General features: G+C 45.7%; 2 protein-coding genes across 3 annotated transcripts in view; one reads left to right on the top strand and one right to left on the bottom strand.

Annotated features, from left to right (window-relative positions):
* Window positions 1-12,268, top strand: part of Septin10 (septin 10) — an 82,432-nt gene extending 70,164 nt beyond the window's left edge. The window contains exon 10 of one of the 2 annotated variants that reach the window (XM_021174286.2): window positions 12,160-12,268. In XM_021174286.2, coding sequence (XP_021029945.1) covers window positions 12,160-12,250 — 91 coding nt within the window. In that variant the 3' untranslated portion in view covers window positions 12,251-12,268. The remainder of the gene's footprint in view (window positions 1-12,159) is intronic. The other variant, XM_021174285.2, reaches the window with a different exon arrangement.
* A 4,468-nt stretch (window positions 12,269-16,736) lies between these two features.
* The window catches only part of Sh3rf3 (SH3 domain containing ring finger 3), a 314,320-nt gene continuing 304,306 nt past the window's right edge, over window positions 16,737-26,750 (bottom strand). The window contains exons 9-10 of the mRNA XM_021175059.2: window positions 22,574-22,908; window positions 16,737-18,015 (exon numbers count right to left, since the gene is read on the bottom strand). Coding sequence (XP_021030718.1) covers window positions 17,847-18,015; window positions 22,574-22,908 — 504 coding nt within the window. The 3' untranslated portion in view covers window positions 16,737-17,846. The remainder of the gene's footprint in view (window positions 18,016-22,573; window positions 22,909-26,750) is intronic.

Here is a 26,750-nt window from a genome sequence, read left to right as displayed (position 1 = left end):
CAAATATATGAGCCTGTGGAGACCATTTTCTTTCAAATTAGCACAGCAGATAAATGGATAAAACTGAAAAACAAAATAAAACAAAAACCAAACCAACCAACCAACCACCACCATCACCAACAAAGCCCCAAACTATATTGAGGTCACCAAATACCCCGTGCTTTTCTCATTTGCACCTTGGCTTTGATTCTTTGGTTGTATAGGAAACTGGACAGGGGCCCTTGAGGAGGATGCGTTAAGGGAAGGGAATTAGTGCACAAGGCATACAAAAAGTACTGAAAGGGAAGAGTGTGGTGAAAAGGTCCAAGATGAGAGAGTGAGGCTATAGGAGAGGTGAGAGGGAAGGAGGGAGAAGGGAGAGGGAGGGAAGAGGGAGGCCTAACCAAGAAGAAGGATCTGTGAAAAGAAAAACAGGTGTAAGTCCACTATTTTATAAAGATACTAAAATGTAAGTTTAAAAATAGATAACCTGTGTGACTGAATAAGGCTCATTCCAGAACTTAACTGTTTAGTAAACAAAAACCCCACTGCTGAGTATGGGGTTCCTCCTTACCAACTCAACAACAGGTCAGAGGGGTCCCCAGAACAACACAAGCTACTGATATTCCTTGTGCTCACTTATCAGAATAGGTGATAAAATCCTATCGAACACACCCTGGTAACAAGATAAGGAGAGAGCAAAAGGGAAAGCTAATGTTTGCTTAACTCCCTTAACTCCCTTGCAGCTGCCACAGCGACTTGTGATGGTGTACAGGATGGCCTCAGGGAAGAGGCTCTCTGATCTGACACCGCAAGCAGAACAGAACAGGGATGTGAGCAGGGGCAATGGCAATGGCAATGGCCTGTATTGTTTTGGGATTTCCTTAGACTCCCTTTGAACAACAACTCAAAAGGAGGTTTCTTACGCCTGCCACTGGGGGCATACTTTACATAGTCTGATGCAAACATCGGGTTTCTCTTATCTTCTGGGGACTAGACAGGCTTTTGCATGGGATCAGAAGGGCAGCAGCAGTTGGCACTCACATACCCAAACTATCTTGCCAATAGCCCTGGTCTGTGTTTTGTAGTGTGTTTTTCTGAGTCCAAAGCAGAAACTCTATACTTAACAGTTTGGGCACATAAACATAATAATGCCATAGGAACAGCTATCCTAGCTTGTAGGGATTCCTATAGAATTATATAAGACCAGATCTGGCTGGATATAAGTTTTAGAAAAATCTCAGAACTCTGAGACCACTGGAGGAGACAGTAGCTGGGCTTGTTGCCTTGCCAAAGGGACTTGAGAATATGTTTAGCTTAAGGTTCTCTCTAACCCCAGCTCCAGGTCAAGAGAGCTCTGATGCAAGGTTAAAGACTTGCTGAAGACAGGAAATCTATAGGCCTGAAGGCTGTTGCTTTCAGATGGGCCTCTAGCTGTACCAGGATTTCTCATTGGTGTGTACCAAGGCATCCTAACCCTCAAGGCTACCATATGCTCTAGGGCCTCAGTTCACTGTGCTGGATACTAAGATTATGAAGACGCCGGAGAGGGAACCCCAGAATGTGGCCGTGGTGAGGGCTTGGTCTTCTAATGACTCCAATTCTCCTGTAGTTGGCCATATCATGTGTTGCTCCAGGCTTTTTCCCTGGAATAGAGTGGGCACAGGCTCACTCCAGGAAACCTCTCTCTTTTCTCTCCCATGATGCAGTTTCTGTTTCAGACTCAGAAAATCATATCGCAAAACATAGGCAAGTGTTACTGGAAAGGAATTTTGTATTTTAGTACCAGGAGGGAGAAGGCTATGTGTGTAAATGCACATATGTCCAAGCATATGTGTGCTGTGTTACAGGTAGGATATATGTCTGTGAGAGTGTGCCTGCACTTTGCATGTGCTACAGGTAGGATGTATGTGTTTGCCATGCCCAGTGTGATGGATCACGAATAACTGGGGCCTGGATGCAGACTTTTGTAGGACACTATCTAAGATGAGACAGTAATACTGGAAGGATGCCTTGGGGAAGTGTGAGCCAGGTACCTGCCTTACTGCACAAGTGAGAGAGCCCTGTGGACTACTGCAGACTTCTCTCCCTGCTGGGATCAGGAGCCCAGGCAAACCCTTTACATACAGGTATGCCTGAGGGATGTAAGGTGGGGCAGCCAAAAGTTGTCCTCATGGTTAAGGAGCGAGTGGGGGAAGGCCTGGATCTTGTGAGGAGGTGTGGCTGTCTTCGGGGTAGAGGGACTTTCAAGTTATGCTTCTCCTAGAGCAAGAGCCTGCCTGCCAAGCTCCACCTCTTTATCCCCCAGTTTCTGGTGTGAGCCAGTTTCATAGGGGTCCCTGAGTTAACCTGAGCAGCGACTCTCAGAGTATCTAGTGTGGCGGTGGAGACAATGGGAGATAAAGCTGGTCCTCGGAGAAGAGGGCAAAGGAAGCTCTGGAGTTGCCCTGGGCACTCCTGGCTCCTCTAAAGAACAGGGATAAGCCTGGAACCGAGGAGCCGGGGCTGGTAAAAGGGCTTGGGTGGCTGCGTCTTGGCTTCAGGGAAAGGATCATGGGAGGATTTTACCAGCAAGAGCAGTTCAGATGCAAAAGTGCTGAAGCCATTCACAGGGAAGAGCAATGAGTAGGGGCAGGGGCCTGTGGCTATATCAGACAGAGGAAGGAGCCTGAGCTCTCAGGCCAGGTCCAAGGAAAGAATTTCTAAAACAATAGCTGTTTGCCCATGGGCTGGGACAGGTAAGGGAATGTAGGGTCACCCCTCTGCAGCCAGTTCAGATGTTACATGGATGCCCCAGAGCTACTTAGAACTATACCAGAAATTTATTACTGTGTTGGATGTAGTTCCTGTCTGTTCAGGACACCAGTTGGTACCAAGGTCAGGTTCTGCCCTCAGAAGGAGAGAGGCCACTATAGTAGAACAGCGGGGTCGGACATCAGTGGCCCCTGTAATCTTCCTCTTTGTCAGGGCCAACATGACCATACTCTGGCTCCAGAACTGCAGCTTTGTAGCCTGGGAAAAGGCTTTAAGGACTTGGACCTTGTCTGGTCTTTGCCATGAAGCCTTGCCAGCCAGGAAGGCAGCTCTGAGATGAACCTGGCCTCATGTCTGGTGGTATGGTGTGCACGTGGGGACAGCCCCAGGAATGTCAGGGCTGGTAGCCAGGCTCGGCTCCTCCTGCTGGCCTGAGACTGAAAGGAGCATAGGAGTCTGCACTAGTGTGCTAACAGGTGGTGGGGCTGGGGTGGAAGACTCCGCCAGCACACCAAGCTCTTGTCTTTTGTGGATGGGCGCTATCTGAGCCCCTAAGAGACCCCCCTCTTGCTCATCACGAAGACTTTTAGGACTCTCCACCTCTCTCCATGTTGTCTCAACACTTTTAGCAAGGACACAGTTGCCACTTGCCAGGCATCTGAAGCACTTCCATATGGCTTCCCATTCATAGTATCTACTCCCTATGCTGCCAACAGAGGGAGCTCTAATACCCTAAGATGCTGATACACAGCCTGAGAACCTTATTTAATTATTCGTTTTTTAAATTTCCAACTCTATCTCCTCCTATGTTTCCTACTTTTTCTAAAATTGATGGTCTCTTATTTTTAATTATTACTGTTAGACACACGTATTCATAAACACAGCCTATTGAGGTCGATTACTGTTGCGTACATGTAATTAGGACTAGCTAGCCTCTTGGGGCTGGATAACCTATTTGGGATTTGTCCCCGAAGAAGCCCCATTCTCCTCTTTCCAGCCACATTACTTGCCAGTAGCTCTTCACCTAGGGATGATTGCTGTTGCTGTCTTTCAGGAACTGTTCAGATAGCCATGCTGCTGAGATTTGCTGAGTACCACTTCCCTGTCATACATAGAAGACACCTTTGAGCAGATGTCCTGGTCCTCTAACTCTTGCAATCTGTCTGCACTCTCTTCCTTGACATTCCCTGGACCTTTAGGTGTTGTAGTTGCATTGTAGATGTATCAGCTGGGGCGCTACTCCACAAGGCCAGTTCTTCTCTGTATTTTAACTGGTTAGAGCTTTCTGTAATGTGCTCTGCTACAAAGGAAGTTTCTTTGATGAAGGGTGGTCTGTAAGTATTAGGAACCATTTTGAGATTGCAGTGAGACATTATACTGGCTTAGGGAAGTAGCAGTATCAGGCTCTCATCTAAGATCTATGGCCTCAGCACCATGGGTAATAGACTAGGTTTACAATACCTGGTGTGCATTGTCTTCTATTAAGTGGGCCATAAATCCCATTAGATGGCTGTTGGTTACCCTCAAACTACAAGTGCCATTATTGTTCCCTTGGGCATGTCTTACTATGAGGGACATAGCTCATAGGATTTACATCTTTTGGGATAGCTAGAGTCATTTTTTTAAAAATAAGTTTTTCTTTATTTTTGAGATTTTTATATATGTGTATTTTATCAAACTTTGGGCCACAGCCTGTGCCCCATGTCAGGTCCAGCCACCTGTCCTCAAAAAGCCATTAAAAAGAGCCAAATTAGTAGTGGAAAGCAGGAAAAGGAGAACTATTCAACATTGGAGAGATGGCAGAAAGACTCAACAACTCTTTATGGCTGTCTTCCTGGTCCTGAAGGGAGCTCAGAGTTTAAGTTGAGGGCTATATGCCCCAGAGCAGACCCAGGTGAGTCGTGGTCCTGCTTATTGTTGATGCATCCTTGTCTGGGCTTCAGTCTCATCCTGTCTGGGAAGACGCTGCTAATTAAAGTCAAAGTCCACCGTGGTCCAGATAGCCAATGGCTGGGTGCAATATGGGAGACTCCTTTCATTAGCAGGCTTTCTCCTCCTCTGACCTTGTGCACCCCCTACACACCTCTACCTGAGGAATGTCACATAGACTCAGTTGATTATAGGACCGATTTCCTTTCTCATGAGAAAACCTGTTCAGCCAGCACCTGAGAGTCCTGAGATGCTTCCCCGTGCTAATGAGGCGTTCCAGGTCCTCTAAGCCTCCAAACAATGATCTCTGCCCATCCTGCATGTCCCTACCCGCAGTCCCCCCAAACTTTATATGCCTCCTCCAATCACCCTAAGTCAGGAGATCTTCCTCTGAAGGCAGTCCCGATGTGGTCATTTACTGTACATACTCACAGGGCTTCCTATCACCCCCACCCCACTTCACCCCCACCCTGCTGTCATTGCTCCCTTTGGATTGAATCAGCTGATGATCCATGAAAGCAGGGAGATCCTTTAAGGCAGTCTGACGAGTTGTCAGAATTGGAAATCTCTTTCCAGGAGACAAGGTCCCCCTCTAGCTGGTGCCTTTCCTGCCAGCATGAGGTTCCTGGGACACTCCCATTTTATTGCTTTAATAGTCTGAGAGTCAGATTGAGAGACATGCAATCGCTTCAGAGTCTCTAGAATGTCTTATATCTGCCAGGCTAGTCATATATACAGGAAAATATGGTCATATCTACCCCGTTTACTCCCACCTTCTCCCTCCAGGCCCTTTAACCTCCCAACTTCATACCCCCCCCCTTTTATTCTTGCTAGTCCAGTAAGCTTGATAGAATTGCCTGTATGTGCATGAGGGTGCATGGGCAGTCAACTAGTGGAAAATTTTTCAACAACGACAACAACCACAACAACAACACCCTCTCTTCCTGAGCAACTGCCAGATACAATAGGTCTTTATTAAGTGGTAGAGCATAGAAATCACTACCCACAGTGGGTTCAATCTTCATACATCAATTAACAATGAAGAGACTTCCCAACAGACAAGCCCTCAGGCCACTTGATACAGATAATTCCTCATTCAGACCCTTTTTATTTTATTTTATTTTATTTTTAAAATTTTTTTGACATTATAATTTCCTCTCTCCAAATCCTCCCATATACTGCTCCTTGATCTCTTTTCAAATTCATGGCCCCTGTTCATTTAGTTCTTGTTACATATTGCTAAATATGTAAATACAACCTGCTCAGCCTGTATGATGTTACTTGAATGCATATGCTTTCAGAGCTGACCATTTGGTATTGGATAGATGTGTTCTTCCCTGGGGAAGATTCACTTCCAGCCAAATGCTTCTAGAGTGTGTCAAGGTGACAGTTAAAATTAGCCAGTCTGGTCTAGGATCATATCATAAAAGAATAAGGGTGAATCTGATGTTTTCCTTTCTTCCTTGTGTTCCTTTTATTCCTTTCTCTTAATTAATTGCTCTTCAAGTACTATATTAAGTAATCAAAGAGAATGAATACAGTTGTCTTGCTTGTATTTCTAGAGGAAATGCTTTCCCAGTCTTTTGCCATTTAGTATCATGATGGCTAGAGAGAGGTCTGTCGCATGAAGCCTTCTATTGTTTTTTTTTCTCCTTTCTATTCTTAGTTTCTTTAGGGCCTTCATCATTATAAATGGAATGCTGAATTTTGTCAAAGATCTTTTTAGCGCCTATTAACAATGTCATGTTATTGCTGTCTTTGAGCTGACTTATATGACATATTTAGTAATTCCCATAGGGTGAACCTTTCTTGCCTACCTGGAATGGAAGCCAGTTGATTGTAGTGTCTGATTAATCAACTCATTGGTGAATTTGGCACATACTTAGAAATTTGCATCAGTGGTCATTAGGGAAATTGGGCTTCCACTTTCTCACGTAGTTTTATCTTTCTCTGTCTTTGGTATCCAGATAATACTGTTTTTGTAGAATGTGTTTGATTCTGTAGGTAATTCCAATTAAACTCACTGTTTCACCAAGGCAGACAGAAGAAATATTTTCTTTGTTCAGGCCATCTCTGCTAATAAATAGAAATAAACTCTTCCCGCACCGCGACGGGGGCATGGCAGACCCAAAGGTGAGTTTGAGAGGAGCAGTTGCTCCTGCTATGGAATATGGTAAGATTCATGCAATTGAAGTTAAGTCACTTGAGGGTGGAGCATCTGTGGAGCCGTATCAGTGTGATCTCGGGGTCTGCGATAGTTGTCAGCTTGTCCACATCTGGAATCAACTAAACCCATGCATCTGGGCACACCTGTAAAGGACTTCCTTCAGTGAATCATTTGAGGTCGGAAGACTCACCCTAAATCTGGGCCACAGCTTCTGGTGGCAGCATGCCACCAGAACATTGGAGAAGGCACTTTTGCTTTCAGCCTGTTTGCCCTCACTCTTGCTGGTAAAGTTCATCACCCCATTGCTGAGCCCTTCACTGATGTTAGGACCTGCTTCTTCAGGACTCAGTGTAGACACTGAAGACCAGAGGCTCTCTCTCTCAGAATCCTGTGGGATTCCAGCTAAAGGTTGGAACTGTTGAGACATCCAGTCTTATGGACTGAACAATTACTGGATTCTTGGCCTTTCTGTTGGACAGACCACAGTCTGTAAGCCGCTTTATATATATATATGTATATATATACATATATATATACCCAATAATATATATAATATACATAATACATCTAATATATGATTATATATAATAATATATAACAACATACATAACATAATATATATGATTTATAACAATGTAATATATATCACTATATCTCTATATTTGTATATATAGACCTGCTCCTTTAGATAGCCCTAGCTAATCCAGAGTTCTTCCCTTTTAGTATGGAATAGTATACTGTGGAAACAGAGGCATTGCTCCTGTTGTGGGTGATGAGGTATCCTATTGATTGGGCTCTATGTCAAGGTGAAATGTCTGTGGAGGGAATCTCCAGGACTGCTTCCTACTATATAGAATGGCACACTTCCTGATGAATAGGGCCCACCATGTTAGTACACAAATACCTCTCAAATGGCTGATGGAGCAGAGACTGTACTGCAGCCTCTGAAAGTGGCATACACGGAAAGCCCTGTATGGAATGTGAAACAGAACCATCCGCGCTGCCATGGGTGATGAGACATGCAACGGAGGTTGATCTGTCTTCCCGGAAAGGAAATCCCTATGTCAGCAGGAAATTATAACAAGAAAAAGAATGTGCACCAGTCTCTGAGGAGGGTGCATGCTACCATGTCCTTTCTTACAGTGGGACGTGTGTAAGCCAGAGAGTACAAGTTAGATCTCCATTAAATGACCCCTCCTGGGATCAGGACACTCAGATCCCGTTCAAAGAATGAGATAGTGAGGACTGAGAACAGGAGGTGGAAGTAGAATGGGAGAGACTGAGAAGGGTCGGTGTTCAATGTCCTGTACACCGCACTGGATAATTCCGCGCTCACCTGAGAGAGAGAAAAGGAAGTTAACTCCTCAGGGCCTCAGGACAGTAAGTCATGGTCTTTGTGAGGTGGGGAGGCCTTGGCCGAGGTGATTGAGTTAGATCAGTGTATTAAAGAGTTTATAAGGTGCTAAAGCAATTATTCAGAGGGGAAGGAGGAAAGGGAAAAGTGGACAAGGGAGCCTGTCCAGGGAACCCAACAGAAAACAAGACAGGATTTGGGTTGAGTTGGAGTTCCTAGGGGAAAAGATAACTCGAGGCCAAATGTGCTACCCGGAGTGCTTTATAGCTGGAGCCCAGGAGTGCTTGAAAGGCAGTGCCCAAACATGGCCCCCACGGGGATGGTTAAGTACAGCTGCTCATCTGCATTGTGTCCACAGTTCTGGAGGAACCGCCCTAGTTGGTTCTTTTAGAGGTTAGTATCAAGACAGGGTTCCTCTGTGTATGTAGGTAGCCCTGGCTGTCCTGGAACTAGCTCTGTAGACCTGGCTGGCCTCGAACTCACAGCTCTACCTACCATTTCCTTTTTAAAAGTTTCGTTTTTATGTGTGTGTGTTTCTGTGTCTATACGAGGGTGCTCTTTGAGGCCAGAGGAGGCCGTGAAATCTACAAGAGACTTGGACGTTGGATGCTGAGCCATTGGATCGGGAGGTGCCCCCTGCCCCCACCCCTGCACAGACTCATTTCCACTGCTCAGAATTAGATGTATTGCTGAAGACACCACATCCTCTGAGCAAAGGAGACTGACTGGAGTCATTGCTCTGCTACTAAGCTGCACTCACCATCACTGCTGGTTAGCTTCTGTGGTGGTGATGGTGTGATGCAGCTGCTGAGGGAGGATTGTTGCCCATAGTCCTACTAAGCTGTGGACATGCCATATTAATGCTTTCATCATGAAATGTGCCCACTGGTGTAGAGCATCATAATTATTATGGGTACAACCAGTCATTTCTCGGTTGTACTTAAGACCCACTCCACAGGAAGAAACCTATAGGCCAGTATTTAAACAAATAGACAAAAAGTGTTTAAACAAGTAAAATGTAAATAATAAAACACAACCGACTAGTGAGGTTGTGTCTCTGCTGAGGCTGTTGCTTGACTGAATTCCAATGATGTACCCATTAAAATGCCTTCTAAACATTTGTTTTTATACCTATAAATTATTATTGCCATCAATCTTGATCAGGAAAACTTCTTTTGGCAGTTTCTTTGGTGACACATAACTGGTAACAGTGCTGAAAGTAAGTGCCGATTGCTGTGGTCTCTGGTAGCTCAGATGTTGTTGCTAAGTGGGAGATGTCATCCTGCATCTGTAACACTCCAACTAAGGCTCAGAGAACACTGTAGAAAAGGAGAAGAGAGATAGCTGGGTGGTGGGGGCTCACACCTTTAGTCCCAATGCTGGGGAGGCAGAGGCAGGTGAATCTCTGAGGTCGAGGCCAGCCTGGTCTACAGAGTGAGTTCCAGGACAGCCAGGGCTACACAGAGAAAGCCTGTCTTGACAAACAAACAAACAAATGCTATGTACGGAATGTAAGGAGGGAAGAATCTTGTGGCGTTCTGGTCTCTAGACATGAAATGGAATCACCATCTTAACAAAATGGAAGCTGTTATGTTATGTAATGGTTATTTGTATGCAATCCCTACATGACTGGGATCACTCATATTTCTGCGTGGAATGGGACTGGGAGAAAATCGTGCAAGAAAAATGGGCACTCAAGGCCCACGAGGCCCTTCCCTCCCTAAGAATGTAAGGTTAACAGTTGCTGGGCGGGAAAGGCCTCTGAGGTGGGGTAGCTGCACATTAGTTGCCTGTGCTACCACACCTAATTTCTCCTAAATGCACCTTTAAATAGCTCCATGCAAACTCACCGTTTTACTAGGACAGACATGGGCAGAATCATTTTTTTTGGCTCATCATTGCTCCCTGTCTGGGGTGAATAAAAATAGACATCCCAAGAAGGGTTATATCCCTATGTCCTGGAACTTATCTATTTCCTCAAGATTCTGCAGGCTTTCACAATGTGGTTTTCAAAGTTGTTCTCTTAATGTTGCCCTGGATATGACTGGCATCTGTTGTGATGTCTCCGCTTCAACTCCAGTTTTATTAATTTTAAGTCTCCTCTCTTTTTTATTTGACTAAATTGGCTCAGAGTTTTTCATTTTAAAAGAGACAGCTGTTTGGTTCATTGATTATTTTGTCCTTTTCTCTTTATTTCACTAATATATGAAGTGATCCATACTCTTTCCATCTGCTGATTTTTGCTTTGGCCTATTTACATCTTTCTAAGACTTTGAGATGCACATTTAAGTATTCATTTGAGATCTCTGAGTTTGTGGCCATCAAAGTTGTAACCTTTTCTCTAAGAGCCGCCTTTGCTGTATCCCAGAGTTTCTGTTGTGTTTTCATTTTTCTTTGATTCTAGAAAACTTTAAATTTCCTCTTGGATTTCCTTAATGATCATTGATCATCCAGAGTGTACTTTTCGATCCCTATGCATCTGTGTGGTTTCTGAAATTCCTCTTGCTGCTGACTTCTGACTTCACTGTGACTGAATAAGGGGCAAGGGGTTTACTGTTTATTCCTTTATTTAGTTTGTGTTCATTAAGACTCACTTTATCGCTTAAATGTTACAAAAATTTCAGAGGAAGTTCCACTGGCTGCCAAGAAGGCCACGTGTTTCATAGCCATTGGTAGAAGAGTCTTTTTTGATTTATTGATTAGTTGGTTTATTTACTGATAGGTATATGATATTGAATTCATCCAGTATTAAGATATCAGTGCCTGTACTTCATTATTTCCAATACTGTTTGTCTCATGAAATTGAATGTTCTGGAAATCAGTGATATGTGTGTGTGTGTGTATAATTTCAGTGGAATTTTAACTGTGCTAATTATTCTTCTTTATCACCTCTGGGTAATTTTAGTTTGAAGTTTATTATATATAAAGGGTAGTTGTTCCTATTTTGTTTTAGCTTCAATTTGTTTGCCTTATTGACAAATATTCTTTGACTCTCAGTTGTGTATGTCTGCCAGTGAGATGTGTTTCTTATAAATAACAGATATTTAAGTCATTTTTCATCAGCTAATATACATTTTCTTATTGCATGTGTATGCTTGGTGTATGCGTGAGGTCAGAGGAAAGCTTTGTGGAGCGAGTTCTTTGTTTTCACCTTTACGTGAGTTCCAGGACTCAAACACAGGCTATGACTTCTGCAGCAATTCTTCGACCCACCGAGCCAACCTCTGGTCCACGTCTCCGTCTTTTAATTAGAATTATGACTGTTTAAATATAGAGTTTTTACTGAGAATTATTTCTATCATGTTGTTGGCTGCCCTTCTAATTTACTCTGTTATTGTCGGTTCTTTTCCTTCCACCTTATGTATATTTGATGCTAGCTGCTTTACTTAACTAGACATGGTTCTTTCTTAAGAAATGTATTCTTTCTTGATCTCTCTTGATCCTGTTTCCTTTTCTCTTCTATATAAGTTTTCCTGTGTAAAATGGAGATGATTAAACACCATGCTTCAGGGCTGAGAAGATGACTCTGTTGTGCAAGTGTAAAGGCTTTGTTTGCTTCCCTAGAAACCACATCAAACTGGACACACAGCCAGGCACCTGAACCCCAGGGCTTCCGTGGGCAAAGACAAGAGAATCCTCAGAAGTTCATGGGCCAGTGGCCTGGCGTATGCCACTGTGTATTACAAGAGATCCATCTCAAACATGGTGGAAGGCAAGGACCAACACCTAATGTTGTCCTCTGACTTCTACATATGTGCTGTGGCTCATGCATGCTTGTACACACACACACACACACACACACACACACACACATATGCTCACACACAGATTAAGTAGGATTATATACGTAAATGTTACACAAAGAAAAGATTTTGAATGTAGAGGCTCCTTGTTTCACTCATGGTACTTTAAATAAACAGTGAATGTAAGCAGCCCAGCGCACTGCAGACATTGGTTGTCTCCCCTTGTATTACAGGGCTGATGGAGCTTCAGCTTTTTGCGACTGCTTAACAGCACAAGAGAGCGTGAAACTGTGTATTTCTTCCCCAAGAAAAGAAATGGATTAAAAACTTGAAGTATGATTTCTACTGAATATTTTGCTTTTTCATGACAATAAAGCTGGAAAACCACAGGTTCAGCCACTGTCATGATAGGGACCACCTGGTAAGTCCCCCTCCACCCACTGGAAGAGCTCACAGGGTCTGAGTGCCCCAGGCCTTTGCTATGCATACTATGGATGCTTCTAGTCAGTCTGGCTCCCTTTCTCAGAAGCGCTCTCAGCTACACTTTGGGTGCTTACAACATTAACTATCTTGTACTATGTCTTCGTAGCTTTGCAGAGGACAGTGGCTCTTGTGGTTTATTGCTTTGCTCTGTAGTACCTCATGTGCTTTTTATGTTTTGAAGTTGAAATGGAGGACTAAGCCATGGAGCCTCGTCTTGGAAAGAAGATGCAGTGTTCACAGATGAGGTACAGCATCTCAGTACCACTTAGCACAGGGATGTGGGCTTCCCCTCACAAAATGTATAGGGACTGAAAGCTTCAACAGACAGCTTCACTCACTGATGGCTAATGAGAAATGGCTCCTCTACTGAATGGTTCAAGTGCCTGGACCAACACCTTTCTCCCTGTGAGTGCTCAATCACTAAGCTGCTTGGTTTGGGGAGTGTCCACCCAGAAGCTAAGGGTCTATGCGTGTGGTTTGAGGATGAAATGGCATCGATCCCTAGGGGCTTACTTTATATCTATGCTTACAAAGATAACTTGCCAGGCAGTTTTTCCAAATACTGTGGCATACACAGCCTACATTCTTCTGGGCCCCTACCTCCTACACCAGTACTTGATCTGTTGTGGTTACATATCTCTTTAATGATGGGATGCACTCTCAGATGATGGGCTGTGTCATTAGATGATTCTTTGCACTGTGTCAGTACCACAGACTTAGATAGTAGATGTCACTCAGTCTGGCATATACTAAATGTATGCATGAACCGCTATCAGCATATACTGTGTAATGCTTAAGTAAACCCTTTCCAGGGAGGAACACACTCTCCAATAAGAAATATAGTAGACACACAAGCTGATGCCAGTCATCTATTGATTGCTTCCCTCCTTTGAAGCTTGCGTGTCACCTTCTGGTACCATGAAAGCCAGTCCTCAGTGAGGAGGCTTCCCAATCAGTTCTAGCTCAGGGGCCTCTGGGCTCTGTGTGTCTGATGCTGAGAGAGGGAGAAATAGTCTTCTTCAGAGAAGAGCACACCAGTTGGTTATCCAATTCTAAATGGTCATCCCTGAAAACATACATACACGTAACATTCATTATACAGACTGAACAGGTTACATTTATGTACTTAGAAAAAATATATACACATATATGTACATATATACACATATCCATATATACACACAGAGATATGCATACATATGCATATACACATATCCATATATGTATGTAACAACAAGTAATGGAAGAAGAGGCTGTGAATCTGAAAGAGCAAGGAGGGGGTCTATGGGAAACTCTGGAGGAAGGAAAGGATAGGGAGGAATGATGTCATTATGCTATAATCTCAAAAACAGAAAAGGAATAGTTAATAAATATTAAGTAAGCAAGCCAGGGAGAGAAGGTGACTGAGCGTACTCCTCCATGGCTCTGCTTCAGTTCCTGCCTCAGTTTCTGCCTTGTGTTCCTGCTCTGCTCTGACTCTCTCAGTGCAGGACTGAGGCATGGAGGTGCAAAATGAAATAAGCCCTGTGCTCCAGTTGGTTCTGGTCCTGATGTTCATCACAGCATCAGAAAGCGAAGTGGGACCGCAGCTCGGCTGAGAAGCCAGGGAAGGCTTTACTTCAGGAGCACACACTTTTGTCTGTGGCACTCCATGCCAGTGCGGTCTGCTCGTCTGCTCGTCTGTCTGCCTGGGGTAGAGCAGATCTACCATTCTGCTGTCTCCATGTTTACTCTCACCTGTGCTCAAGGAAACAACTCTATGGCTTGAGTATCTGAGGGCCAGGGAGAAGAGCAGAGCTGGAGGTTTGCCAGGGTCTGTACTAGGCAGTTCTGGATGACAAGGACTTGAAAAAGTTTACATGTACTCCTGGCAGGGAACTAGACACTTCTGACTCCTTGCCACGATGGCATCTATGGCTGCTGCTTCTTATCCAACTAGTGGCCGTCCAACGTGTGCTGGGTATAGATCATGGTCAACTTCACTGCTGGCCACAAGTTCTTAGGATCCCCGTGCCCAGTCCTGATAGACACCGAGTGTGTCCCCCTGAAGGAGCAGAAGGTGACAAGTGTGAGTGTTGGGGCTGGCTTGGGCTTGCAGGCAGTGCCCTTATGATAGCTTGAATGAGAACACCGCCCTCTCTTCCGCTCATATATTTGAACATTTGGTTGCCAGTTGGTGGACTGTTTAGGAGGATGAGTTTGTGCGGCCTTGTTGGTGAAGATTTATCATTGGGGATGGGCTCTGAGGCGTCATAAGCCATGCCAGGCAGTCTCTCTCGCTCTCTGCCTGCAACTGAGCTCTCAGCTTCTGCTCCAGTCCCATGCCTGCCTGCCTGCCTGCCTGCCATGCTTCCTACCATGATGATTGGGGATTACCACTCTGAAGCTTTCAGCAAGCTCCCAAGCATCTCTTGGTCATGGTATCTCTTCATAGCCATAGACCAGCAACTAAACCAACACCCTCAGTTCAGTGCACACCGCCCCCCAGGGCCTGAATCCCAACCCTCTCAGGCTCATGCCTACCCCACCTGCATTGGTCCCATTATTGAGACACACAGCCTCTCCATGTTCATCTTTATTTAAAGACTCAGAAACACAGGCATCAGAGATGGCCACTACTGTCAATTCATCTAAAATCACACACTGACATTGGTGTATAATAAAAACATATGTGGGGTTGGGAGCACACGTGTGCATGTGTCTGTCTGTCTGTCTGTCTCGGTGTGTGTTGTGCAAAGTACAAGGGCTTCCACATCTACTGGGCTGATTTTGGGGTGCTCCGCCTTGTATTTACGCCTCACTATGGACCATCTTGTCTCTCGCGATCCATCAGTCCTCTGGAGGCTAGACTGTCCTGTCTCCTTGCTGACCATCTATCTGAAGGGCTGAGAACTAAGGAATGAAACGCACGTGGCCACCAAATACAAGTGTCTGAGTAAGGGGCACATGCTGCTGGCCAGGATGGAATGTGAAGGTTCTAGATGAGGTACTGGCTTCATTTTGGTGCCATAGACGTGTGTCCTCAAGGGAAGATGACCTTAGGAAAGGTACCTCTTTTCTGTCATTGACTGTGGAAAACGTGTTTTTTGAAGGCTCAAGGGCTTGGGAGTATTCAGAATACTCAGACCATGGGGTTCATTGTGTGTCTCAAAAGCCCCACCTGAGAATGAGCCCCAGGGCCCTGCTTCCCTCCCAGGCTGGCCGCAGTGTAAACTTTGCTAGGAGAGGATTCAGCTGATGTCTTCCATGGTAACTTGATGCTTTCCTCTGCTTTCTGTGAGGCTGCTACTTCCTCTCTCACGAGGCAGCCAGTGCAAGAAAGGAAGACAGTTCCAGGTGAAGTCTGTTCTGTTGACTCAGAGTTGACCTTGTTTAGAAGGGAAAGGGACTTGTTTCGTTGTCTGGGATCTGGAGTTAGCTCTGGTTCCACTGAAAACATGCGTCACCCAGGGTGTAGATCTGTGTTACCTCCATGGTGACAGCATGGAACCATACCTAGATCTTTTGTGCATGGACAGGCAAGTAATTTAGCAGTGACACTGAGTAGATATCATGTGGTTGTCACCGAGCCTGCATACAGGGGTCCCTATGTCTGAGATAGAGCGTCTCTTTGGCTCACAACAGTTTTCTATGTCCAATAAGGGTGCTATCACCCGGGGGAGGGTGAGACCGTCTGGGTGTGATTACATCCATGTGGTAGACTGCCCCGGCAGTCACAACTAGTTAGTCATATCCCCAGACAGAAACATTGAGCATAAGTGCTCTTTATTTTATTATGAAAATCAGTTATAGACTCTGCTACCAAAGACTTGATACAGGGCTGCATGATTTTATAAAAATGTACCCAGAGGCTCACAAATTGCTATTTTTTTGAGAAATTTTTGAAAAAAAAAAAAGTGTTCTTAGAGTGTGACACTCACACCTCCTGATAGCCATCAGGCTAGCCTCCTGGGCAGCAAGCTGTTGTGACAGTGAATATACGTAAGGCCTCAGAGTCAGAGACCAGCCCTCATTCCTTTCCAGCGTCTGCAGGCCCTGTAAGTCTATAGACAAGCATCAGGCTTGTGTTATCACTGTACCTTTGGTCTCTAGCAGATGAGTTTTGCCTGGCCTCAGAGAGCAAGCTATTTATTTTTGAAAAGGAAAAAAAAATCCTTTGCAAGATAGTGGATCTGAGCTGTTGTAAAAGCTGCATTTTGGTAGCAAGACGTGCATTCAGAATGCTATTTTTAGTCATCCTCTCTAAAGCAATCAAAGGAAGCTTCTGGGGTCAGTGTGTGTGTGTGTGTGTGTGTGTGTGTGTCTGTGTGCGTGTGTCTGTGTGTGTCTGTGTGTGTATATATGTGTATGTGTCTGTGTGTGTATATATGTGTATGTGTCTGTCTGTCTATGTGCATTTTCTGCCACACACAAAGGCAGAACCCATTCCTTAATTTGTTTCCATTTTTTTAATCACAATGATCACTCTTATCTAGCTGGAGCTTGTGGTTTAGCTATTTCCAGCCGTCTGGAAAGACACTCCAACTCCATGTACCCCTCTCCACAGACCCTCCCTCTCGCTGCATGGAGCACCAGCCAGCATTGTGATATTACAGATAGGAATTCCTCAATATGCTCCAAACTTCATTTGGGAAATATAGAAAACTTTCCTTTGATGTTACTTCCCTTTTTCCCCCCTTGACGCTTACCCAGGTTGGTTTCTAGTTTTACAAAAAATCAGCACCAGATGTATGAAAAATATGCAGCGTCTGACCTATTAGAAATATATAAAGTCTAAGAGTTGTACATTAAAAAGGTGTGCCGTAAGAAGGAAGCAGTGTGAAGACAGCGGCGGTGGAACCGGACGGTGCACCTCATTATCCCAGTAGGAGACAAAGACAAGAGGGTTCTGCTCCAGTGCCCCACAGGACCCCACTGGACACCTTGGGAGGCTCACAGCCCTTCTATGAGGCTCCTGAACCATGAATGCCCTGGCGGTGAGGCCTGGTGGTAGGTGACAGAGGTATATAGAGGAATGGTACCCAGGGTAGGCAGGGAAGATGCTCTTGTTGCTGTCAACCCTAGCACATGGCCCCACTCTATACCCTCCCGGGCTCCCAACCTTACACAATAACGCTTTAGCCGCTGGGTGGCAGAGCAGCACCTTTGTCCATGTGGGTAACATTTTCTGTGCTACTGCTCATTCAGACTCATGGCGTGGTCTTGCAGGACACCCACATGTCCTTCCAGTAGGATGTCACATGAGGGTATGGCCTATCTTCACAAACACGCCATGGCCCATGTGTGCTTCCAATAAGGACTTCACGTGAGTCATCATCCCAGTCGGCTTGTTTCTGGCCGGTGCTTTAGAAAGAACCTCGCTCAGACTTAGGTGATAAGGCGGGCGTCCTCTGCTCTCTCCTGGACAACAGAAGCTAGCCATGAGCAGTGGCCCTCCTCAGAAGCTCTCCACAAAGCTGCCTGGGAAGAGACCTGTGCGGCCATTCCGCTGCAGTGTCCCCTTGAACCAGCCGTCTTCATGCTTCTTGTGCACGAAGACGATATCACCTTCCTTTAGCTCGATCTCCGCTTCACTCTGCGGAGGGTAGGAGACCACCACACGGTACCTGGGAGGACAGAAGAAACTGTGTGAGCAGAGGGGTGGGCTTTCCCTCTAATCCCCTGTAGCCTACTTGCCTGCAGTGAGCTCCCTATTCCCCCGCCCCTCCAGTAAGTTCTTACAGTGTGTCGTTACTTTTTATGGTCTGTAAAATTATTTGTAAAATTTCCCAAAGCTCTTTACCTTGTCATCTAACCTCCCTTTGAACGGTTGTTGGTCATGGAGGTATTCAGGGCCCTAGAATAATATAGGCCACTGTCACTGTCACTGTCTGGCATCAGAGCCAGGCCATAGAACTGTAGCTCTAAAGACATCATAGGCTCTAATTGTGGGACATAGGGAAACCAAACTGAAGCAGGTAAGGAAGTTTCTCCCCCATTGGCTAGTCCTCCATGTTGTGAGGCACTGTGCCATGCAGGATGCTGCAGGGAGAATGGTAGTCAACAGCCTGACTCACTTCACTACCAACTGGGCAAGCCAAATGTGTCAACTGGTACAGCAGTGGCAAGCCTACCAGCCAGTGGCTGGAGAAGTCATGGGTCCTGGTGAGGAAACTACAGTCACTGTTTTGTGAACATGACACATCAATAAAATTGCCTTCTAAATAACTACAGAATTATGATCATTCCCATAGAGTAATCTCTTGTCAGCTTGGGTCCAAGAGACATTCCCTCCAGTGGGCAGTGGGACTTGTACTTGGTCACAGGGCTTAGAATAGGTAACCGTTGAGTGCTTAGCCATCTATCTATCTATCTATCTACCTACCTACCTACCTACCTACCTACCTACCTAGAGGACACAGCTGTAGCTTCACACATGTATATAATGAATCTTGGTTCTTCTTTCCCCCTATTACCCTGCCTCATCCTCTCTTTCTCCCACTGACATCTTTTCTCTTCCCAAGTCCCTTTCATGTCCTTTCTGTTCATGGCCCACTGAGATTCAATAGAAATGGACTGTGGCACTCTGGAGCTTGCAGCAGCTATGATGTCTACATAGGAGCTGGACCACTGGACCATCACCATCCTGTCATGCAGTGGGTACTCACAAGGACCCATCTGTTCCTAAGGACTGATAGCCAGTTAATGGTTGCCAGGACAGGGAGAGATGCTTTCTTCATGGTGTGGTCTCTTCTAGTAAAGTACCAATGCTCCTTCAAATAACCCTTCAGCCATGTTCTTGTAAGCAAGCAGATGAAAGGTATTGGATCACAGAATATGAAAGTAGAGGGACTAGCTGGGGCGAGCAAGGGGGTCAGCAAGAGGAGAGGACAAAAATGTAATGGGGTGACTGTCAATATACACATGTGTGCAGTCACAATGAGGCCTTCTACAAACGATTAATGTAGGCCATTTTTAAATTGGTGTCCTTTTACACACAACTATAAGGCACACTGTCCTTTTAGTTGCTAGATCTCCACATAGCCCCTCCATTTCTCATTTTCCATCCTCTTGTGCTGGTCTCATATCTGTCTGGAGGTCTGTCATACCTAGTGAATGCATGGCTGCATCCAGTCAGCCATGGCCTCTGAGGACCAGGGACTGCTCCAATCCTGGGACATGGGCTTGGCCCTTGGCTTGTTCCTTTTTGGCTCTGTGACCTGTCATAGCCTGTCCACATGCCAGGTCTGGTGTCTACTCCTCAACTCTTGCCAGGACCCCACTGCTCTGTACTCTCAGCTGCTGGCCCCCAGGATATCTGGGTAGCTTTGTATGGCATGCGGCTGACACCTTTACCCTAGAGCAGCTGACAGTTGTTTGTACAACAAAGTTGAAGAGCTAAGACTCGCCGGGTTACTCTTTTTGTTGTTCCCTGGTTTTTCTAAGCTGGAATATGCAGAGTCGGGAGCGCTAGACCCTTGGTCTCCTGAGCATCATTCGGCACAGCTAGATGATAGGTGGAGGTGGTCTTCTTCGGGAGCCATCTGTGTGGCTGTGGGCAGTAGGCTGGGGACAGCTCAAAGAGGAGGAAAGGCAAAGGAATATTTTATCCTTACACCCACCATCTAGCTGGTGGGCCAGGGCCATGTTCAGCATGGCCACAGTAGGAGGGGCTGCAGTACTGGCCTCTTCATTGTACTGTACACAAGAACTCCTGGGGGGAAATAAGCTGTGTGCACAAAGGCTAGCTGATTAAAGCTTCAGTCAGTGCCTTTGGAATGTTTAGGCTCGGAGCCTAATTATAGTTTCTCTTGGGCTATCTTTAGCCCAACTAAAAAGCCTCTTGTCGCCCACCTCCGTGTAAGACCTGTTCTGATAAACAATAAAAATCTTTAAAAATGTATTAATAGAACCCTATTCCTTATCAACCAAAGGGCTAAAAATGCTGTAAGGGGATCATCTGAGGCCTGCAGCCCAGATTTCTCTGCCTGGCTGCAAATGGCCCCTCTGATGTTTCCGCCAATGTATTTTTAAAAATGCCTTGATTTATGGTTTTCTTTCTTTCTTTCTTTTTATTTTTCTGTTATAAAAACTTCATGAAGCTGCTTCCACATTGGAACATAGTATTTTGGGAGACCTAAATCTGTGTTCCTGGGCCATGGACATACAACTTTGGCTCCATAATCACCCATCTCTTATTCCCTTTGTGTTTGTGTGTCAGTACTACTGCTGTCCAGGCTGAGAACGTCGGGGAATGTGATGTGAAAACTGTGGAGTCTTAGCATAGGTCTGGGCTGTCAGAGGCTTTTCCATCCCCAGAAGGATTTCCTTCAGAAAGCGTCCTGCACTGTGAACGTTAGGAGGACTAGGCAAGGAGCCTAATGTTTTTTTTTTTTTTTAAGTCCAAGACTCGGGTCTCTGCAAGGACAAGAAGAGCTGGTCCAAACTCAGAAGCTACAAAACGAGCGCCTGGCACAGGTCTGAGGACCTGGAATCCGTCTCAGCTGCAGTTGTCCTAGCCTAGGGAGCTGGGTCACACATCTTCAGTTCCTATCCAGGTATCACAGGGTAGCCCACAGCTGCTCTCTCTCTCCTGTTGTCCAGATGGAGATGTTGATCCCTTTAGGGGACTGTGCCAACTTGCCCCACAGTAGAATCGCCTGAGTAGAAAGCCTCAGCTGAAGAACTGTCCTGATTGCCATGGTTGCCGTGAGAAGGCCTGTCCACCCCAACCCTGGGCAGGGCTTTCAGGCAGCAGCCCAGATAAGAAGTGTATCTGAGTGCTAGAGAGATGGCTCAGTGGTTAAGAGCACTGACTGCTCTTCCAGAGGTCCTGAGTTCAATTCCCAGCGACCACACGGTGGCTCACAACCATCTGTAATGAGATCTGATGCCCTCTTCTGGTGTGTCTGAAGACAGTGACAGTGTACTCATATAAATAAAGTAAATAAATCTTTAAAAAAAACCAGTGCATCTGAGAAGGAAACGCAGCTCATCCTTGGCTTGCTTGGCCTTTCTCCTTGTGCTGCTTTGATCTGCCCTGCTGCTGCTGATTTCTTTACTGATGAGAACGTGTGTGCATGTGCGCGCCACGCTTGCACACACACGTGTGTAAATGAGCTTAGACTCTCTGGTCTAAAGCTCTCATGGTTGAGCCTCTCCGCCAGCTGCTAGCCAGCTGTGGAATCATGAACAAGTTTCTTAGGCTTTTACAGAACATCAGTCACTCCATTAGGAAATGGGGACACTGGATTAGGGAGGTTGAGGGGAGTTCAGTGGAGAATGCACACAACACACTCAGGAAATGCAGGCATGTATACGCTACATGCAGAGCTAAGTCCCTGGCATCCATGACATTTCCCATCTGGCCTTCAACAGGAAGCTTGTGTGACTCCTGATCTAAACAGAGCCTTGTCTACCCGCTGCCTGGCACCGGGAGGTGTGGTCTCTGCGGTTAGCTGCTGTGTTCTTGGGCTCAGGTAACAAGAGACTGAGCAGTGGAGGACTAACAGAAATGCTGTCGTTGCTCTCTCAGGAATGTGTTTTTATTATTTAAGCAGTGTTCTAACTAGTAGAGACAGGGCAAAGTGGTGCCTAGCACATCGCCTTAAGGCCTTCCAGGCTTTAGTTGCAAACTCAAGCATACTGATCCACTCACAAAGATAGATGCCCTACTACTTGGAAAGCTTGGATAGTCTATTAGCCCTTAGCCTGTGCCCCTAGCAGGTCTCATCTCTGCGGCTCAGTTTCTGTAAAACTCAAGATTGAATGAGGATTGGCGGTTCTGAATGGTTGGACCTAATAGACTATATATACTTGAAGACAGCATAGAGTGACATTTCTTAATACCAAAATGTCACAGTGGTCTGAGGTTGAAATTTTTTTGGGTGAGTGGATGGGGCACAGGTCTACAGGGGCCTCTGAAGGTTGAAAACCCAGCGCTGAGCCAGGAGAGTCCTGTGCTCTGCCACAGTGGGCCTGACACTTCTTCAGGAATCACATATGAGCTCAAATTAGGAAGCAGGAGGACTGGGAATAAGCAATAAGCCCCAGGCCTGGGAAAAGAGGGCCATCTGATAAACTTAATCCCTGGGAAAGCCCATTTTCTTCAGTCCCTAAGAAGCTTCCAGAACTCAGGTGTTATCCGTAAAGAGAGGCCACAGATACTATCCCTCACCTCCTTACCTCTCTCTGGGCAGTGGCTTAGGGTCAGGGCGAATGGAAGCCATGGACAGAGTTGCTTGCCGAGACGGGGACAAAGAGAAATTCAGATCCAAGGAGCCTGCTTTCCTGTGCAGCGGCTCCAACCCAATGGCACCCTGCATCTCACTCTCTATGGGGCAGGAACCTGCCCTGCCATGGATGGTCAATGGGGACACTTCGGGGCCCATGGCACCCTGAAGTGAGGTATCCATGGCCGACTGGGGGTCGTGGGTCGGAGATACAGATGGCGGGGAGCGTGACTTCTTCTTGGTGGAGGCCCCAGCCAGCAGCTTCAGCAGGCCGCTCTTCTTCTCCTTCTGCAGAAACACACACAGTTAAACTGATGTTAGTGTCTATAGGAGGACCAGCTTATAGAAACCTTTAAAGACAGTCCTGTAAATCTAGTCAGAGGAAGATGGTAAAGGCAAGCCGGGAGGAGTGTCTCATGAGGCTAGCTCCCATGGAAGGGTTGCAGGCTAGGGATCCTACAGGACAGGACTCCTCATGGCAGGACCCACAGGAACTTCATGGGCTGGGTCAGAGGAACTCAGTCAGGGTGACTGCTTTGTTCTTCAGGGGAGCTGTTCCTACTGGGGCATCTCATGAATCTGGGCCACACTGTGGCCTGACTCTTCTGAGAGGAAAACCGTAGGACTCATAGCGCACCTGAAAGGGTAGTTATTCTACACAGGGCATCCAGACAGGCAGCCCCTCGTCCAAGGATGAGTTGTAGCATGTGTCTTTGAGACAATGTTTGGAAGCCCTGGCTTTAAACTTTTCTCTGTTTAAACAAACAGCAGTGGAATATATACATGTGTGCTTTTATGTATGTGAGCATATATGTGTGTGTGTGTATGCATATATGTGTATATGTTAAATATTCCTGGGAGATTGTGGGCCAGGAAGAAGCACTTGTCCCTAGCAATGTCCAAAGTTTTACTTAAATGTTTATTTAATCTAATGTATGTGTATATGTCTAATATATAAGTATATATATAAACATATGTAGTATGTACATAGTGTGTATATATACATACAATGTATATAGTATGTATATGTAATATGTATATACACATATAATGTACATAGTATATATATGTAGTTACATATATAGTGCACATGTGTATAATGTATATATATATATATGTAGTATGTGTATATTTGTATATATCATGAATAATGTATATATATATACATGGTTTATACAGTGCATGCATATATAAAAGTATGTATATATAGCATGTATATAATGTGTGTGTATCACGTGTGATTTTAAGTCTCAGGATGATTAGTGTCTCAGATCCATCTCATCAGAAACTGAGGCAGGATTGTTTGAAGGCTTCTGCCTCTGCTGATGTGCAGGGTTGGGGGTGCCTTATTGTTGGAGTGGCTACCTGGACAGTGAGTGATCTCCCCCTTTAGCAGTCAGAGGGCCACGAAGCCACACCCAGGGGCGCCTTCAGCATCACTCTGAGCTCTGCACAGTCTCATGGCAGGTGATGGGGAGAAGCTACTGAGTATTATAAAGAACACTGGAAAGAAGCTGTGCCTATAGAGACGGAAGGAACACAACTTCAGGACTGAGGAGAGATTACAATGTTGTAGGTCCAAAGGCTAATAATAGTTACCTTGGGCTAGTATAAGTATCCAGAACAGCCATCCCTTGCCCACCTCTGTGTCAGAGCTAACATCCTGTGACCAAAGGACCCAAGCTCTTGGAATCCATTAACTTAGCTGACCACTACTGTCCACAAACTCAAAGGCTAAGGATTTCATCGAATAGCATCTTAGCCCTATAGAAAAGCTTCCTCCATATGCTATAGCCACCTCTCTCTCCTATATTCACTAATACATCTTAAACTTACCTTGATTTATGACTTTCCCTCGGTAAGATTATAACACTTCATGAAACTGCTTCCACATTGGAACATGGACTTTAGGATAACCTAAATCTATATTCCCAGGCATGATTGATCAGAATGGATCCAGAATAAACTATCCCGTGTTCCCCTTAAGTTGGGAGCTTTTAAGTTGTTTTTAAAAGAGGACAAGGACATGATAAAACAGCAACCTCCAGCCAGTTAATATTCTATGTTATATCCTCCCTACACGAGCTGACTTTTCTTCCTTCCTTCCTATCCATGTCAGGCCAGAGTGGGGCCTGTGGCACTTAATGCTTGACCACCCTGCAGTCACAGAGCCTAGCTTCCTCTTAGAGCCTTGCCTAAATTTCTTTTGCATTGTGCCTGGCCCGGGGAGCTGTATGGGAAATGAAAAATGAAAGCTTTAGTCACTGGTTATGTGCAGGCTTAGCTGGAGCATTCTGCCATGTTGTCTGGGGGCAGAGTGCTGCCGAGTTTGGTATACACAGGCCATCCTATTGGTGCAGCCAGAGAGGGCAGTGCTCTCAGGAAGAAATGGAGAGAGAGTAAAGAGAGTAAAGGAAGGCAGCAAGTCAGATGGCGGGACGGAAGGACTGTGGGGTCTGAGGACAGCAGGCTCTCCAGAATGACAACAGAGCTTCCTAATGGGGTGATCTTGCCTGGAGAGGACAGGGGGCAAAATCTGAGATAGTGTGAATGGTCTAGACATGCTTATACTAAGTGTCCTCTAGCATATTGGCATATAACCTCCAACATTCCCAAAGCAGAAAGACAACAGGCCCATGATTCAGGGAAGGAAGCAGGCACCATCCAGGTGTCTAGCCTAGTCTATTGCGGCTCTCCGTTACTCCCACTGAGGCAAGGAAACCTAGCATTCAGCAAAATCCCTGCTGCCTGTGACCACCTTTGCCCTCCCCCCGGCCCCCATTGGATTGCCGTTCATCTGTCCCCTTTCCAGCTCTCCTCTGGAGCACAAGCTTTGGAAGGGTGGGGCTGCCTCGTTTTGTTTACTACAGCATCATGGGGCCCAATACAATGCCTGGGACAGAGTATGTACTAAATACTTGTACACATAATGAACTGAGCTCAGCATTAGAGTTCTTAGAATGACTGAATAGAGAACACACTCTGGGCTGTGAGACCCTTGGTGCCATGTGCAGTGAACTTGAGGAAGACAAGTCCCTGCTACCTCCCACCCCCCAACCCACCCCTGCCGCTCTATACCACTAAGAGTATTGATGATAAGGTCCAGCTCTAATGGTATATATTGGGAAAGGGGAGGGTAGCTTCCTTGTCACAATTCTTCAGGATTCAATGTGACTCATGATTTTCTGTATTTAACCTGGACAAACACGGATACCTTGAAGGCAGAGATTTTCTCCAAAATGTTTGCCTCCTGGAGTGGAATTCTGCCAGTGCCTGCAGCCTTTAGTAATCCCTTTGCTGTGGAATTCTTGGAATAGCAGCCTGTGCAGTTGATGGAATATGGTGGCAGATGTTCCAAACACTTTCCTGGGAGCTATCACATAGGATACAGATAAGAACTAGCCAAGAATCACTTTGCTATATGTGACAGGGACAGATTCATGACTCAGTATTGGAAGCATCATACAGGAGAGAACAGATTTCAACAGGAACAGTCCGGACTAAGGTGTCTGATTTGAAAGGGTGGCCTGTCGGTTTCCTTCTAGACACTGAGTAACCTAGAGAGAATTAATGATCCTGGCAAGATGGGGATTCCATGTCTCCATCACAGTCATTCTTGATTCTTGGGGTCCACTTGATCCCTTCTGGAATTTGATGGCTTATCTCAGTGTGGCCAAGAACCAGTTAGAGGGGACCAAACAATCTGGTCGAGATGCAGGGCTGGTGGGTAATAGACTGGGCCAGGCTGGGGTCTCCATCTGGAGGTGTGGTCAGAAGATGCATATGACTGTCAAGATGAGCATATGAAAAAGGGCTTCCTCTAGAGCAGTGGTTCTCAACCTGCAGGTGGCAAACTCTTGAGAGGGTCAAATGACCCTTTCACAGGGGTTGCCTAAGATATTGGAAAACAGATATTTACATTATGGTTCACAACCCAACATGAGGGACTGTATCCAAGGATCACAGCACTAGGAGGGTTGAGAACCACTGAGCTAGAGTCTTGGGAGAGAGATAGATGATAGCTCCTGAGAGGACACTGTGCACATCTGCTCACACTGCACATCTGCTCACACTGCACATCTGCTCACACTGCACATCTGCTCACACTGCACATCTGCTCACACTGCACA

This window comes from Mus caroli, chromosome 10 (assembly GCF_900094665.2).
Source record: "Mus caroli chromosome 10, CAROLI_EIJ_v1.1, whole genome shotgun sequence".
NCBI lineage: Eukaryota > Metazoa > Chordata > Mammalia > Rodentia > Muridae > Mus > Mus caroli.
Note: the sequence above shows the minus strand (reverse complement) of the source record. Positions and strands in the feature narration are given on the sequence as shown.